Genomic DNA, 17,899 nt, shown 5'->3' on the forward strand with positions numbered 1-17,899 from the left:
TATATGTAGTGTTTTTTATTACATTATTTTTAAGCAATTCTATAATTTCATTTTGTGCATTCCCTTTAATTCCCACCTATTGCCTATGATATGATCAGCAACCTTTTTCTGCTTTCTTCTTCCCCTGTGTCTTCTATTTGAGTGGCATTTCTACCTTATCAGGACACTGCCCTATGCCATTAGCATATGTTTTCTTCCTCTCCTCCCCTTTTCATGCTAAGTTTACAATTATGTATATTAAATGCTCATCATCGTCTTTTTGCTAAGTTTCCCGGTATGTCTTGCTTTGAATGATGATTTTTGGCCAGACCTTTTTTTTGGTGGTAAATATACATAACATAAAATTTACCATTTTAACGTGTTCAAGTCAATGTCATGAAGTACATTCATATTGTTGTATAACCATCACCACTATCTATCTCCAGAAATATTTTCATATTCCCAAACTGAAACTCCATACCCGTTAAACAATAACTCCCCTTTCTCCCTTTCCCCAACCACCTCTCCTGAACCACAATTTGACTGTTCTGGTTACCTCGTATAAATGAAATCTTACTATCCTTTTACTTCTGGCTTATTTCACTTAGCACAATGTCTTCTAGGTTCATGTTGTAGCATGTGTCAATTTCCTTGCATTTTAAGTCTGAATAATATTCCATTGTATGTACGTATCACTTTGTTATTCATTCATCCATTGGTGGACACTTGAGTTGCTTACACCATTTGGCTATTGTGAGCAATGTTGGTATAAACATGAGCATACAAGTATCTGTTTGAGTCCTTGCCTTCAGTTATTTTGTGTATATAGCCAGAAGTGGAATTGGATGAATCATATAATAATTGTATTTTAAATGTTTTGAGAAACCACCATACTGGTTTGTGGGTATACCATATTTTACATTCCCACTAGCAGTGAGCAGTGGTTGAATGATAATTTCAAAAATTCTGGTAAAACTCATATTTTTTGCTTAGAGTCACTTTGGATTCCTGTTGTTGTTCTTTAAAGTCTTAATAGTTTTTCTAGTGTCTTTGAGTTGGTGGTTATGAGTCAACCTTTCCCTCATATCCCATAGGCCCTTTCATATTTAGATTCAGGTAATCTATTTTTAAAATGTTTTCTTACATTATACTTTTAAATATTTCCATTGTTTTGGTATCTAGGAACAAATTAAATGAATATTACCTTCTTTGTCTGGTTTCCTATCCAGCTTCTTTCTTTCTGATCCTTTTTACTTCTTATTTCACTTCATTCTCTTGTTTTCTGGCTATTACTAAGTGCTCATTATGTTTTCATTTCAATCTATTCCTCCTTGAGTGTCTTATAAGTTCGTCTTCATTTCTCATATAATATTGTCTTTTTCTTTGGTTTATTTCAAAAGTTTGTTGAAATCTTTTTGTTTCTTTACTTTTTTTGTCCATTTCTATTCTTAGTTTTTGAATTTTTAATTCATGATGATATCTCATATCCCAAAATGTTTGTTTGAAGATATTTAATTTAGTTTAATGTTACGGTTTTGTTAATTTTTTTCTGTCTCATTTTTTTTTTTTTTTTTTGGTGGAATTTTCGTTAGCTGAATTGTTTGGATTCTTATTTTCATTTTTTAAAATAGACTGCAACTGTTTGCATGTCTGCGTTTCTGTAAACAGAACTGTCAGATTCTAGTGTTCTTGAGATTTCCCTAGTTCAGGAAAATGCTTCTGTCAGTGTAGCAAAGTATAGTTTCTTTACTGGATTGCAGGGGATGGAGAGGTGGTGCATCCTTTGGGGTTTTGTTGTTGTTGTTTTGTTTTTCTCTTTTGTTTTGCAAGACCCTGGATTACTCTCTCTTGCTTGTTTTTCTTTTCCTTTGCTGTTTCCAAGCAGTATCTTTTCCTTGCTTTATATGTTCCCCATTATGCCACTGCTCCCCCAGTTGTGGGGTTAAAGAGCAGGCCCTGCTTCACTCATGGGGACAGCATTTCCACCTGACACCCTCTCATTTCTGTTTTCCTTACCCAGATCTACCTTCTGAGATATCATCCTTCTTTAGGGAGACAAGGAAAAAAGGCCACAGGGTCCCGGAGAGCCAGGGGAATGGTGAGTGTTTCCTGTCTCCATTACTGGCTGTAACAGGACGGACACATTCCCTTCTCTTACCCTGACTGCCTTATTGGTGCCTAGTAGAGTTCAGCTCCAATTCCTCTTACTGGCTTCCCTGCCTCAGCATCACTTTCTGCACAACCCATGACACAGTTATTCACCTAGTAGTTAACTGAACAACACACAATTCTACAGTTTGAGATAGAGTCTGCATTTCTTTGTTCAGCTTCAAAAGTTCTACTGCCTGAGAGTAACATCACAGTAATGGAATGGAAAGTACATATGATTATACTGGCAGAATCTGTCAGGTGTACCTATTTTGGAACTTTGGAGTCTAGTTGAAGGCCTCCAGTTCCCAGATGGAAGGAATCATAGAGGGTAAGTCACAGCTAATTTTAGCTCTTAGTATAGTAGCAGCTACCTATCATCCACCTTGCCAGCCCTATGGCAGGTAGCCATCCTGTATTCCTGGATCAGCTTCTACATGGCTTGTGGGAGACATGGTGGACAATAAGGACCCTTTACTCCAAATATTGAGGATGTGTGTTCTAATTGTTAATTGCTGTTTCTGATCACAGAGGTGGTCCACTTAAACCCCCTGAAAGCTACTTCAGCCAGTTGCAACCCCCACTGGCTAAAGTGGCTTTTAGGGAATTTAAGTAGCCAGAGTCTATTTTCCCACACTTAAGTTCTCTTTTTCCCCTTTGAGAGCCAAATATTTGAGGACTAGTATATTGAAAAGCAACTGCATATGGGGGAATGTAGAAGGTATACCCATGGAAAGGCATGGGCTCAGAAAAGACCTGAGAAGACCTTAAGCTTACACTTCAGACTAATTCCTAGCATAGGGACACCCTACATCAATATTAAAAAAAAAAAAAACGAAAATACAAACAGAAGGGAGACTCTGACTTACAGAGTTGCTGCTTTATAAGATTTAAATGTCTAGTTTTTGACAAAAATCATAAGGCATACAAAGAATGAAGAAAATATGACCCATTCAAAGGGGAAAAAAATTAATAAACTGAAAACATCCCTGACAAAGGCCAGATAGTGGACTTACTAAACAAAGACTTTAAAACAGCCATCTTAAAGAGTTAAAGGAAGATGTGGAGAAAGTCAAGAAAACAATGTAAGAATAAACTGGAAATATCAATAAACAGACAGAAAACATAAAAATAAACCAAAAATAAATTTTGGAGCTAAAAAGTACAACTAAAAATAAAAGTTCATTAGACTGATTCAGAAATGGATTTGAGCAGACAGAAGAATCAGCAAACCAGGAGATAGGACAATTATCAAGTCCTAAGGGACACAGACAAAAAGATTAAAGAAAAGTGAACAGAGCCTGAGGGAACTATGGGATACTATCAAGTGGATCAACTATGCCTTATGGGATTCCCAGAAGGAGAAGAGGAAAAGGGGACAGAGAGATTGCTTGAAGAAATAATGGCTGAGAACTTCCCAAGTCTGATGAAAGACTTGAATATAAACATCCAAGCAGCTCAATGAACTACAAGTGGGAAAACCTAAAAAAGACTCATACTGAGAAACAATGTAATCAAAGCACCAAAAGCCACAGGTGACAGAGGGATTTTTGAAAGCAGCAAGAGAAAAGCAATGCTACATACAAGGGATCCTCAATAAGATTATTAGCAAATTTCTTATGAAAAACCTCTCGGGCCAGAAGGCAGTGGGTTGATATATTCAAAGTGCTAAAAGAAAACAAACAAAAAAGCCTGCCAACCAAGAATTCTATATCTGGCAAAACTGCCCTTCATTACTGAGGCAGAAATTAAGACATTCTCAGATAAGTTGGTGGAGATTACAACCACTAGACCTACCCTACAAGAAATATTAACAAGAGTCTTTCAGGTTGAAATAAAAGGACATTAGACAGTTACATGAAGCCATATGAAAAAATTAAGTTCTCCATTAAAAATTAATACACAGGTAGTAATATAAACTTGTATTACTGTAACTGTGCTTTGTAACTTCACTTTTTGTTCTCTATATGAGACTTAGGAGACTACTGCATTTAAAAAAAAATGATCTATGTTTTTGACCACACAGTGCATAAAGATGTAATTTTGTGACGTCAGTAATGAGTTGGAGATGGAGCTGTATAGGAACACAATTTTTATATGCTATTGAAGTTAAGCTGATGAGTTCAAATTTGAGTTTTTAAAGTTTAGGGCGTTAAATGTAATCCCCTTGGTTACCACAAAGAAAATAGCTGTAGGATGTAGAGAAATGTAAATGAGATGGGATTTTAAAAGTTGCATTAAAAAAATCAACAAAGAAAAAAAAAGGACAGTAATACAGGAAATGAAGAATAAAAGATTGTAGGATATGTAGAAAACAAAAAGCAAAATAGCAGAAATCAGTCCCTCCTTATCAGTAATTATTTTATGTGTAAATGCTTTAAAATCTAAAACAATTTGGCATAGCAGATTTAAAAAAAAAGATCTAACTCTACGCTGTCTACAAGAGACTCACTTTATATCCAAAGGCACAAATAGTTTCAAAGTAAAAGAATGGAAAAAGATGTTTCATGCAAATAGTAACCAAAGAGAGTAGGAGTGGCTACATTAATACCAGAAAAAATAGACTTTAAATTGAAAAAGGTTACAAGAGATAAGGAAGACATTAATACAAAAGATTTAATACAGCAAGAAGATATAAAAATTATACACATACACCTCATAACAGACCCATAAAATATATAAAGAAAAATGGACAGCATTATAGGGAGAAGTAGAGTTTTATAATAATAATTGGAGATTTCAGTACCCCACTCTAAATAATGGATAGAACAATAAGAAAGACAAAAAGTAAAGAAATAGAAGATTTGAACAAGGCGTAAATCAAATAGATATAATAGACATATTCCAAACATTGTACCCAACAAAAATAGAATACACATTCTTCTCAAGTACACATGGGGCATTTTGCAGGATAGACTACACGTTAGGCCACAAATTAAGACTGATATCATAAAAAGTGTCTTCTACCACAACAAAGTGGAGCTTGAAATGAATAACTGAAAGAAAATTTAAAAATTCACAAACATGTGAAAATTAAAGAACATACTCTTACACCAGTAGGTAGAGGAAGAAACTATAAGAGAAATTAGACCTTACTTAGAGTCAAGTGAAAACAAAAACACAACATAGGAAAACTTATGAGATGAAGTAAAGTGCTAGGAGGGAAATTTTTAGCTGAAATACATTAGAAAGCAAAATCTCCAAAGAACAACCTAATTTTACAACTTAGGGAACTAGAAAAAGAAGAACAAACTAAACCTAAAGCTAGCAGAAGGAAGGAAATAATAAACACTGGAGCAGAGTCAAATAAAATAGAGAATAGAAGGATAATAGCAGAAAGCAACAAAACTTAAAGTTGGTTCTTCAAAAAGATTAAATAAATTGACAAACCTTTAGCTTTATTGACTAAGAAAATAAGAAAACTCAAATTACTAGAATCAGAAATGAAAGTGAGGACATTACTATTGTTTCTAGAGAAGTAAAAACGATTGTACAAGAGTACTATGAATTGTGTGCTAACAAATCGATGACCTGAATGAAGTGGACAAATTATTAGAATGCAATGTCTATCAAGACTGAACCATGAGGAAATCGAAATTTTGAATAAGTGTATAATTAGTGAGGAGATTGAATCAGTAATCAAAACCATCCTGACAAAGAATCAGGGCCTCCTGGACCTGATGATTTTGCTGGTGAATTCTGCCAAACGTTTAGAGAACTAACACTAGTTCTTCTCAAACTTCTCCAAAATTACTGAAGAGGAGGGAACACTGCCTGACTCATTCTGTGAGGCCAGCATTACTCTGATGCCAAAACCAGACAAAGACACTACAAGAAAATTACATCGTTTATGAACATTGTTGCAAAAAAATTCAACAAAATACTAGCAAACTGAATTCAACAGCATTTGAAAAGAATTATACACCATGACCAAGTGGAATTTAGTCCTGAAATGCAGGATTATTCAACATACAGAAATCAATGGGTATATGGCTGGGCACGGTGGCTCACGCCTGTAATCCCAGCACTTTGGGGGACTGAGGTGGGTGGATCACCTGAGGTCAGGAGTTCAAGACCAGCCTGGCCAACATGGTGAAACCACATCCCTACTAAAAATACCAAAAAATTAGCCAGGAATGGTGGCACGTGCTTGTAATCCCAGCTACTCAGGAGGCTGAGGCAGGAGAATTGCTTGAACCCAGGAAGCAGAGGTTTCAGTGAACTGACATCATGCCACTGCACTCCAGCCTGGGCAACAAGAGCAAAAACTCTGTCCCCCCCCAAAAAATCAATGCATATAAAATATCACATTAACAGATGAAACAAACAAAAAAAAACCACATGGTCATCTCAATGCAGAAGAGTATTTGACAGAATTTAGCACCCTTTTATAGAAAATAACTAGAAATAAAAGGAAACCACTATATAATAAGGCCATATGTGAAAATCTCACAGCTAATATACTCCATGGTGAAAGACTGAAGTCTCCAACATCAGCAATAAGGCAGCAATGCCCACTTTTGCCACTTATAGCCAACAGAGTATTGGAAGTGTTAGCCAGAGAAAATAAGCAAGAAAAAGAAACAAATGCCATCTGAATGGGAAAAAGTGAAGTTATCTCAGTTTCAGGTGGTATGATCTTAAATGTGGAAGACCCTGAAGATTAAACACACACAAACCTATTAGAACTAATATATGAAGTCAACACAGAGAAATCAGTTGCATATCTATTCACTAACAGTGAACAATTCTAACAGAAAATGAGGAAAACAGTTTCATTTAAAATAGCATCAAAAAGAATAAAATGCTTAGGAATTAACCAAGGAGATGAAAGACATGAACTGAAAACTACAAAATACTGCTGTAAGAAAGAAGATGTAAATAAATGGAAAGGCATCACATGTTTGTTGACTGGAAAACTTTTTTTTTTTTTTTTTGAGATAGAGTTTGATCTTTTTCCCAGGCTGGAGTACAGTGGCACGATCTTGGCTCACTGCAACCTCCATCCCCCAGGTTCAAGCGATTATCCTGCCTCAGCCTTCCGAGTAGCTGGGATTATAGGCACTGCCACCACACCTGGCAAATTTTTGTATTTTTAGTAGAAACGGAGTTTCACCACGTTGGCCAGGCTGGTCTTGAACTCCTGACCTCAGGTGATCCACCTGCCTCGGCCTCCCAAAGTGCTGGGGTTACAGGTGTGAGCCACTGTGCCCAGCTGTTAAAATGTTAAAATAATAATACTAGTCAAGCCAATATACAGAGTCAATGTAATCCCTATAAAAATAACTATTTTTTTTTTAAGAAGTAGAAAAATTCATCTTAAACTTGATACGGAATCTCAGCGGACACTGAATACCTAAAACAATCATGAAAAAGAACCAAGTTGGAGAATTTACAGTTCCTGATTTAAGAATTTACTACAAAGCAACAGTAACCCAAACTGTGGTACTGCCATAAAAACAGACTTATAGACTAATAGAACAGAATAGAGAGCCCAGAAATAAACCCTTGCATATATGGTCAAATGATTTTTGACAAGAGTGCCAAGACCATTCAATATGAAAAAGACTATACTCTACAAACACTGTTGGGCAAATTGTATATTTATATGCTGAAGAATGAAGTTGAACCCTTACCTAACACCATATATGCAAATTAACTGAGAATGGATTGAAGACCTAAACATAAATGTGAAAACTATACAATTTGTAGTTGAAAACATAGGCGCACATCTTTATAATATTGGATTTGATGATGATTTCTTGAAAATGACACCAAAACATAGGCAATAAAAGAAAAGAATAGCAAGCTTGGACTTCATCAAAATTTAAAACTTTCATTCATCAAAGGAAGGGAATATATTTGCAAGTCACATATCTGATAAGGGATTAATATTTAGAATATATAAACTCCTAGGCCGGGCGCGGTGGCTCAAGCCTGTAATCCCAGCACTTTGGGAGGCCAAGACGGGCGGATCACGAGGTCAGGAGATCGAGACCATCCTGGCAACATGGTGAAACCCCATCTCTACTAAAAAAATACAAAAAACTAGCTGGGCGAGGTGGCGGGCGCCTGTAGTCCCAGCTACTCGGGAGGCTGAGGCAGGAGAATGGCGTAAACCTGGGAGGCGGAGCTTGCAGTGAGCTGAGATCCGGCCACTGCACTCCAACCCAGGCGACAGAGCGAGACTCTGTCTCAAAAAAAAAAAAAAAAAAAAAAAATATTTAGAATATATAAACTCCTACAGCTTAACAACAATAATAGAACACTCTAGCTTAAAAATGGACAAAGGATTTGAATAATCATTTCTGCAAAGATATACATGTGGCTAATAAGCACCTGAAAAGATGTTCACTATCACTCACATTAAGAAAATACAAATGAAGACCACAATGAGATACCACCTTATACTCATTTGTGTGGCTTTAAAAAAAAAAAAAAAAAAAAAAAAAAAACCCAAAACTAGAAGGCAGTAAGTGTTGACAAGGATGTGGAGAAAATAGAACCCTTGTGCATTGCTGGTGGGAATGCAAAATGGTGCAGCTGCTGTGGAAAACAGTATGGTGGTTCCTATAGAATTGCTATTTGATCCAGTAATTCCACTTTTGAGTGTATGCCCAAAAGAACTGAAGGGACTCCAACAAATACTTATACAACCATGTGCATGGAAGAATAGCCAGAAGCTAGAAACAAGCCAAATGTCTATTAACAGATGCATAAATAAAATGTAGTATATACACACAATGGAGTATTATTTAGCCTTAACAAGGAAGTAAATTCTGAGTGCATGCTTCTACATGGCTAAATCTTGAAGACATGCTAAGTGAAATAAGTCGGACGCAAAAGGATGTATATGATTCCACTTATTGCAGCCACATAGAATAACCACATATATAATAGAGACAGAAAGCAAAATGGTCACTGCCAGGATCTAGGGGGAGGAAAGAATGGGAAGTTATTGTTTAATAGTTGGTGTTTCAGTGTGAGGTGATGAAAAAGTTCTGGATTCTACCAGTAGGTGGCTTTTATTCCTCCTAGGGAGCCCTCCCTGCCTACATTTTGGCTTTGTCTTCCTTTGCTCATAATGTCCTTATCCCTGCTCCCCACATGCCTCATCTGTAGTTCCTAGCACTTTCTTCTTCCCTTGATTCCAACCCAAGACCAAGTTGCCAGACCCTGTCTTAGAAAACCCTTTCTAATCTCTATTCCAGTTTGTCCTCCATTTGGAAATAGTACTAAGAAAATTAAAAGAATAAAACTGGGCAGGGGCATGAGAATAGGGTACAAAGATGAATTTTTGGACTGTGGCCAAGAAGCTCCATGGTGAGCACTCACAGTCTGTGTCTGGAAGTTTAATGAACTGTTCTCTACATTTCACAGGTAAGAAAACTGGGATACTAGTTGGTGGCAGAGGTGGGCCTGAAACCCAGGCACTATGATTCCAGTACTTCACTACTCTCTGCTTGTGACCATCAGGCCCGAGAAAGCCAAGCCATAGGATTTTGAGGAATTACTGAGTTAGAGTGGATTATTTGATCTTTTAAATTCTTTAAACTCAGAAAATCTGTTGTCCTTTATTGTTGCTTACATTTTATATGTTGTTTGCTCTTCTGTCTGCCTAGATTTAAAGTTCCCAAAATGTAGGGACTCCACTTCGTGCACATATACCCTGTATGGCCCCCCAGGACCTTGACTATATGGGTTCACAAATGCCACTGGCTGGATAGAGACAGGGATTTAAAAGTCTTGGAACACATGGCACCAGGGTCACTGTCAAAGGCAGGGATCTTGATATCTCACCTGCCTCCCCCAGGGCAGCCTTCTGCCTGCCCCTCACCCAGCCACAGGCAAGGCTGGCTTCTGAGTGAGCAGGGCTCGGTTTTGTGTTACAGGCACACATGGCATTCAGGGATGTGGCTGTGGATTTCACGCAGGATGAGTGGAGGCTGCTGAGCCCTGCTCAAAGGACTCTGTACAGAGAGGTGATGCTGGAGAACTACAGCAACCTGGTCTCACTAGGTAAGCCTGATATCTGTTAGGATTCCCATTCTTATTGCTGGGAATTTTAGGCTATGCTTGAAGCAGCCATCTTGCTTTGTTACTTGACCTTTGGGTTGGACTAAAAAGCAACGACATTTTATTCCTGTTTTCCCGGGGAGGGTCTGATTTTGCAGAGTTGAAAATGAGTAGATTTTGTTGTATGTGTACATATGTGTATTGTGTGTGCTACTCTGCATTTCTAGCCCTTTTTTCTCAGACTGGGGTTCTCATCCTGTGTTAACTTGTTTTAAATGAGAGGGGGTGTTCATCTACCCGGCATGAAATAGAATCAGTGTACTCTCTTTTTTTTTTTTTTTTTTTTTTTTTTTAGACAGAGTCTCTCTCTGTCGCCCAGGCTGGAGTGCAGTGGCCGGATCTCAGCTCACTGCAAGCTCCGCCTCCCGAATTCACGCCATTCTCCTGCCTCAGCCTCCCGAGTAGCTGGGACTACAGGCGCCCGCCACCTCGCCCGGCTAGTTTTTTGTATTTTTTTAGTAGAGATGGGGTTTCACCGTGTTAGCCAGGATGGTCTCGATCTCCTGACCTCGTGATCCACCCGTCTCGGCCTCCCAAAGTGCTGGGATTACAGGCTTGAGCCACCGCGTCTGGCCTAGTGTACTCTCATCTGAGTTCACTGCCCACTCATCCCTTCCATTTCTGAGAGCCCCGCCCACCCCTTCCAGCTCAGGGCTTTGTACTACCTCTGAAGTTTCCTAGGCTGTTTGGCTCTGAATTCTTAAATGGGCTCTTGAGCCCATAACCTAGTTACCTTATTTTCTTTTCCTGTGAGCAGGAATTTCATTTTCTAAACCAGAACTCATCACCCAGCTGGAGCAAGGGAAAGAGACCTGGAGAGAGGAGAAAAACTGTTCACCGGCTACCTGTCCAGGTGAGTGGGAAAACACTGGGTGGATGAGACATGAGCTCAGCAGCTCAGGACTGGGGGAGAGGAGGCGCTGCTCAGGTGCTGGGGAGGAAGTTGTTCCCCTGACCTCCCGGGCTGCTGTTTAGATTGCCTGACACGGCCTCCCTTCCAGATCTCCATCTTCATCCGAGTATGGATGGGGCTTTCCTGGTGTCTCTTGTCTCCTTCCTCCGCTAGGAAGCTGTTTTTCCTCCCACTGGGTTTCTCCTCTCTGGCTCACTCAGTTCTCTTTCATAGTTATGGGTTTCTTTCCCTTGTTACTGTTTTTAAAAAAGATCATCAAGAATATGGAAACAACTATGACCTAAAGAAAGAAGGCAAACCCAGTGGAAGGAAGAAATGTAAAAAGCCAATAGAGAAATTGAAATGGATTTCTAAAAAGACTGTGAGCTATTCGAGAATGGCTTTTACATTTTATAATGTTATATAAATATCTATATAACATCCTTAATTTTGCCACTTAACCATCAAAGCCTGAACTATTTACTATCTTTAAGAAAAAGTTTGCTGGCCCGTGCTCTAAGGGAATATAAGACATAGCCTTAACTTTTTATATTCTCTTAATACTTAATTTGGGTAAAATATAAAATGTAAGAGCATTGCAATTGCACAATTCCAATCACCCCCTCCTCCCAACATCCTTTGTGCTATAGTTGTCATTTGTATTATACACTCCTTATTACAATGTTAAAATGTTGGTTTTGGTTTTAAATACTCACATGGATTTGTTTTCTACCATGTATTTTTTTAATTAAGAGAAAAAATAGTCTTTAACTCATCCAGGTAATTTATCATTTTCTTTTTTTGTTTGTTTGTTTGAAAATCTGAGTTTACCTTTTGTATTATTTTTCTTGAACCTTAAGGACTTCATTTGGCATTTCTTATGGTACAGGTGGCAATGTATTCTCTATTGCTTCTGAAAGTGTCTTTATATTTTGCCTTCATTCTTGAAGTGTATCTTCACTAGATGTAGAATTCCACATTGGTTATTTTTTCAGCACTTTAAAGGTATTGTTCTGCCTGTCCCTGTTTCTGATGGAGAAGTCACCATGAACATAATTTACCTTTATTTCCTTGGCTACTTTTTGCCGGACTTTTGGTATTCAGCAGTTTCACAGTGATGCGACTGCCTGAAGTACATTCTTCCTTTACATGCTTTTATCTTCCTGATTCTCTCTGTCCCCTTTTGGGACTATAGGCACATATGTATCAGTCCTTTTTATATAATCCCACAGGTTATAGATCCTTTCCTTATTTTTAAATCTTTTTTTTCTCTCTGTTCTTTAGACTGGATGATTTCTCTTGGTCTGTCTTCAAGTTTACTGTCTCATTTGTCATTTCCAATATGCTAAGTTCTGGCCAGTGAATCCTTCATTTCACTTATTTTTCAGTTCTGCAATTTCCATTCACTTTTACTACACTTTTCTTTGTGGTGAGATTTCCTATCTGTTCACTAAATATAATCAAATTTTATTGTATCTTCTTTAAATCAGACACTAAGTGGATACCTTTTTAAGTGAAAAAGGTACAGGACTTTGTATATTACGCAGTTGAGTTTGTTGTTAAACAAAGAGAAGTATATGAAAGAGTATATATCCATGTTTATGTGAACATAGAAGTCTGTTGTTACTTACCATTACTAATGGTTACACCATACTAGTGGTTACCTCTGTGGGGATAGAATTGGGGAGGGTTGGACAAGGAGCTGCTGAGAATTTTTCATCCTACTTTGCATTATTTTTAAATTACAGAGGCATAGATAACTTTAAGAAATTATATATGTGTTTTAGTTTTTAAAATTCTTTTGACAATTTTATAAATGTTTGCACAGAAGTATATATTTTCTTTTTCTGGGTAAGAAATTTTCTCCTCTTGTTTTTATTAAATTGATTAATTCTGTCTTCGAGTTGAGGGACTATAGCATACATAATATAAATTGTTGCTGTTTTTCAACTAGCTTGTATCCTTACTGTTCATCTGTTAGAAGGAATCTGAAAACTCTCCACAGTCCTTATAATTTATATCAACTTCTCCATTTATTTCTAAGTTTTTGTGTTATATTTTACTTTATTGTTCTATTAGGTATATAAGGTTCAGGATATTTTTATCTTACTCATTAATGAAGTTTTTAATACTGAAATTCTCTTAGTTCCATGAGCTATTCTTTCCTTTAACTTCCTCTTTATTTCTTTTTAGTCTTAGCACCGTACTTTCTTGTGCATACTTTTCTATTTCATTGTTCATCCTTTTATTTTAAAATGAAAACAATGTCATTTGGGTGTTTTGCTGTTAAGCAGCAGCATGTAGCTGGTGTTGCATTTGCTGTCAAACCAGGTGGTGTTAACTTTTAATAGGGACTTTGGCCTTTCATGTTTACTTATTAACTGATAAATTTCATGAGACTTGCTCAGGGGTTGACTGAGGCCGATGAGTAGGTGTTTTACTGCAGCGCTAGGAAAGAAGGAAGGTCAGGGCAAAGGAAGTAAAACATCTGTATTAGTCGCCTTGGGCCACCATGAGGAAGTAACAGGGACCAGGTGGCTTAAACAACAGAAATTCATTTAGTTATAGTTCTGGAAGCCAGCAGTTCAAGATCAAGTTGTCAGCAGGTTTGGTTGCTCTGAGGACTCACTCCTGAACTTATAGATGGCTGCCTTCCCCCTGTGTCCTCACATGGCCCTTTCTCTATGCTCACGCATCTTGGTTGTCTCTTCCTCTTCTTAAAAGGCCACCAGCCCCATTGGATTAGGGCCCACCCTTACGACCTCATTTAACCTCAATTACCTCTTTAAAGGCCCTGTCTCCAAATACAGTCACATTAGCGGTTACAGCTTCAACATAAGAATTTGGGGGGAACACAACTCTCCTTGTGAGAGCACCATAGTGGTTTCATAGACTCTCCACTGAATCTATAGTTCCATAAAAGGTCAGTTGGATATATAAGTCCATTGGATCTCAGTTGTATGAAGGAGTAAAGTATGATGGTGTATAAGCTGAAAGGTCATGGATTGGAGCCCCAAATAAGGTCAGGAACCAATGTGCCCATGATGCTTGAGCAAAGTGAGTCAGAAGATAGAAGAAAAGGCTGTGTCAGAGAAGGGAATGTACACAGGAGAGAATGTGAAGATTGTGCAGTGTCTGTGAACAGCATTCACAGTGCAGGTGAGGTCAGTGTTGCTAAGAAGTTGGAGTCTTAGCCAGAGGCTCAGCCCTGTGGAGCACCCTGAGAGTGCTGACAGGTACTGGTGTGGAGAGGATGTGAGGCTGGTGGGTGATCAAATATTCAAGGCAATGTGTGAAACCAGGAGGCCTGTGGATGATCCTAAAAGAAGTATGGTAGGTACTGGTGTGGAAGCCACATTACAAAACAAGGACATTCATCCCACTCTGTAATGCTTGAGATGTAAGAGGAAGAAGCTGTCTATCTACCTGAGTGAATCTTATAGAAATCTTCCTCTCAAGGGACAACAGAGATAGGTCTAGCCAAGGACATGGAGGGAATGTTGGACAGAGAAGGAGAGGATGTAGGGGCATTATCTGACCTGTGTGTTCATTTTAGAATTGGCAGATGGAGGCTGGGAAAATGCTGTACACCCTAACCTTTGTACATTTACACAAGTATGTGTTTTTCTCAACCTGAAAAGTATAGAATTACTGAAACATTTAGATTAATAACAAGCAGCTTACCTATCATTGTCTTAAAGTGAAACCTATCTTTTTTGTCTCTTGTTTTTAATCCTTGTTTTAATTTAAAGAAAAACAGCGACTCTCCCAACGATGTTGAGCACATTAAAAAAAACGCTGTACAATCCAAGGAGCAAGTCATTGTGGTTGCCCAGGAAGCTATCTTGGAAACCCAAAATATATGTGTAACGGGAAGAAAACTGTTCTAGGTGTAAAATACATCTTAACAGTTTCATTATTCTATATTTGGGACTTGGATTTAAGACAGGCAATATCAGAATCCTCAAAATAGGCTAGTTACAAGAAAAGCATTGAATTTTCTTGGCTGTTTCATTGATCAGAATGCTAATTCAATAAATGTAACAGAATCATTTGCAACAACATGGATGAACCTGGAGGATGTTATGTTAAGTGAAATAAGCCAGTCACAGAAGACAAATACCACACAATCTTACTTATATGTGCAGTCTAAAAAGGTTGGACTCATAGAAGCAGAGAATGGAATGGTGGTTACGAGGGGATGGGAGTGGTTGGGGAAGATGTTGGTCAGAGGATTTTCACATAGAAGGAATAAGTTCAAGAGATCTATTGTATAACATGATGACTACAGTTAATAACAATATATTGTGTTCTTGAAAATCACTAAGAGTAGATTTTAGGTGTTTTCACCACAAAAAATGATAGGTATGTGAGGTGATGCATATGTTAATTAGCTCAATTTAGCCATGTCACAATATATATATATTTCAAAATGTACACAATGAATATATACATTTTTTGTCAATTTAAAAATTAATTAGTTTTTTAAAAGTAACAGAAGTTACTATAATTATGAAGAATTATATACCCTCCTGAAGTGAATAATCCTTGTTATTTAAATTGACTAAGAAGCCTGGTAAGAGGTAACACAGAAGCATAAGAATAAGAATTAAAGCCAAGAGCTGTGGCTTGCATCTGTATTCCTAGCTACTCAGGAGGCTGAGGGAGACCAAGGCAGGAGGATCACTTGAGGCCAGGAGTTCAAGATCAGCCTGGGCAATGTAGCAAGACTCTGTCTCTAAAAAATTTTTTATTATTAGCCAGGATGAGATGGTATGTGCTTGTAGTCCCAGCTACTCAGGAAGCTGAGGAGGGAGGATTGCTTGAGCCCAGGAGTTTGGGCTGCGTGATCTATGATTGTACTACTGCATTTCAGCCTGGGCCACAGAGAGAGATCCTATCTGTAAAAAATTTTAAAAATAAAGAATGAGAAATTGAAAATCTGGTGAAGTAAAAATAGAGCTTGTATTTCTAAGTTGAGTATACAGAAGACAAAAAATAGTTATTTTTCATATGGAGGACAGAAATACACCAAGTTATAATTCTTTTTTAGTTACCAGTATTATTGTCAAGTTTAAGCTTTTTTTTCTGTTTATTGGCAAGCTAAATAATTGTACATGTTTTTAAGCATATATAGTGTTGATAGATGGTATTTAAAGTTTTAAGTTTCAGTCTCAAATAATGAACATAAGGCTGATCTCACTAGTTTAGGCAAAAATATAAGTAAAATTATTGCATGGGAACACTTTGTGTAGTTTTGTTTTTGAATTTTTTAACAGGAATATTTATTCTTATAATGATTTCCTAACAGAGATCTTAGAAATTGAAAAACAACATAATCAGTCTTAAGTTAAAAATTGCCTGAAAAATATGCCATTTCTGGTATTTACTTTGAGTAAAGTAATTGTAGATTCACATAATTTCTGGCACTGTCTGTAAATTATAAGATACTAGTTGGACACAAATATCTACATTTGCCTAATCTTGAATATTTATGAATGCAATATACTGATTTTTAAAATCAGTGTAGGTTGAGTATCCCTTATCCAAAATGCTTAGGACCATAAGTGTTTCAGATTTTGGGGTTTTTTTTTTGTTTGTTTGGTGGGTTGGTTTGCATTTTGGAATATTACCAAATACATAATGAGATACCTTGGGCGTAGGACCCTAGTCTAAACAGGAATTTCATTTATGTTTTGTGTACACCTCATACACATGGCCTGAAGGTAATTATATTTTTCCTTTAAGGATGCTGAATAAACTGAGTTTTATGTGCCTGTGTTTTGACTGCAGCCTGTCATATGTGATCAGCTGTGGAATTTTCTACTTGTGGCTGCATGTTGGTGCTTAAAGGTTTTCAAATGTTTGAATTTTGCAGATTAGGGATGCTGAACCTATATATTAGTCTTGGAAGTTTAGATTAGTTAAACTTTCTTTGAGAAAGCCTACATATCAGAACTAAGTTTTATATCACTAGAATATTATGCTAATGTTATATTTACACTGATAAAATAAGGGAAAAGACATTGCATCTGTCTAATTTACAGGCTTTATCTTATTTTGAAATATTGATTTCACCCTTTACAGTTACATACCAGCTAGTAAGCTCATTTACATACTGTAGTCTATAAGCCCTGAGTGCCTCACATTTCTTTCTTGTAGTGTGACCTAATAACCAAGGTGCCTGGCTTAATTCACAGCTAAACTTTTTTCTTCAGAGCCAGAGCTTCAGCTGCAGCAAGAAAGATTTCCTGCAGAAACTGGCATATTTAAATCATTAGGAGTTCAATTTTCAATTTTCTTTTTTATGTATTATTTATTTATTTATTTTTGAGACAGACTCTTGCTCTGTTGCCCAGGTAGGAATGCAGTGGCACAATCTCAGCTCACTGCAACCTCCGCCACGCAGGTTCAAGCACCTGCCTCAGCCTCCTGGGTAGCTGGGATTACAGGTGTGTACCACCACACCCAGCTAGTTTTTGTATTTTTAGTAGAGACAGGGTTTCACCATGTTGGCCAGGCTGGTCTCAAACTCCTGACTTAAAGTGATCCACTCGACTCAACCTCCCAAAGCGCTGGGATTACAGGCGTGAGCCACCACACCTGGCCTGATTTTTAAAAAATTTTGTTATTCTCAAGTTTTTAAATTTTAAATTTGTGTCAGTACCCATTAGTCTCTACAAACCTATCAGTACAGGAGTACCTTAGATTTAAAATACTTTATAAACAAATTAATTAACCTGGTAATATTTTGTGTGAAAATTTCTTCTCAGACTAAATATTCCTAGTGTATACACAGAATGG

The 17,899-nt window shown here is 37.4% G+C and overlaps 1 protein-coding gene across 7 annotated transcripts in view; it reads left to right on the top strand.

The window, feature by feature from the left end:
• Positions 1 to 17,899, top strand: part of ZNF133 (zinc finger protein 133) — a 28,974-nt gene that overhangs the window by 7,297 nt on the left and 3,778 nt on the right. For 4 of the 7 annotated variants that reach the window (XM_007961038.3, XM_037993986.2, XM_073008576.1 and 1 more), the window contains exons 2-3: positions 10,020 to 10,146; positions 10,961 to 11,056. The exons of 1 other annotated variant lie outside the window; for it this stretch is intronic. In XM_007961038.3, the coding sequence (XP_007959229.1) occupies positions 10,026 to 10,146; positions 10,961 to 11,056 (217 nt within the window). In that variant the 5' untranslated portion in view covers positions 10,020 to 10,025. Of the gene's footprint in view, positions 1 to 10,019; positions 10,147 to 10,960; positions 11,057 to 11,367; positions 11,478 to 12,015; positions 12,017 to 17,899 lie in introns of all 7 variants that reach the window. 2 more of the 7 variants (XM_073008593.1, XM_073008600.1) reach the window with 2 other exon arrangements.

This window comes from Chlorocebus sabaeus, chromosome 2 (genome assembly GCF_047675955.1).
Source record: "Chlorocebus sabaeus isolate Y175 chromosome 2, mChlSab1.0.hap1, whole genome shotgun sequence".
Classification (NCBI taxonomy): domain Eukaryota; kingdom Metazoa; phylum Chordata; class Mammalia; order Primates; family Cercopithecidae; genus Chlorocebus; species Chlorocebus sabaeus.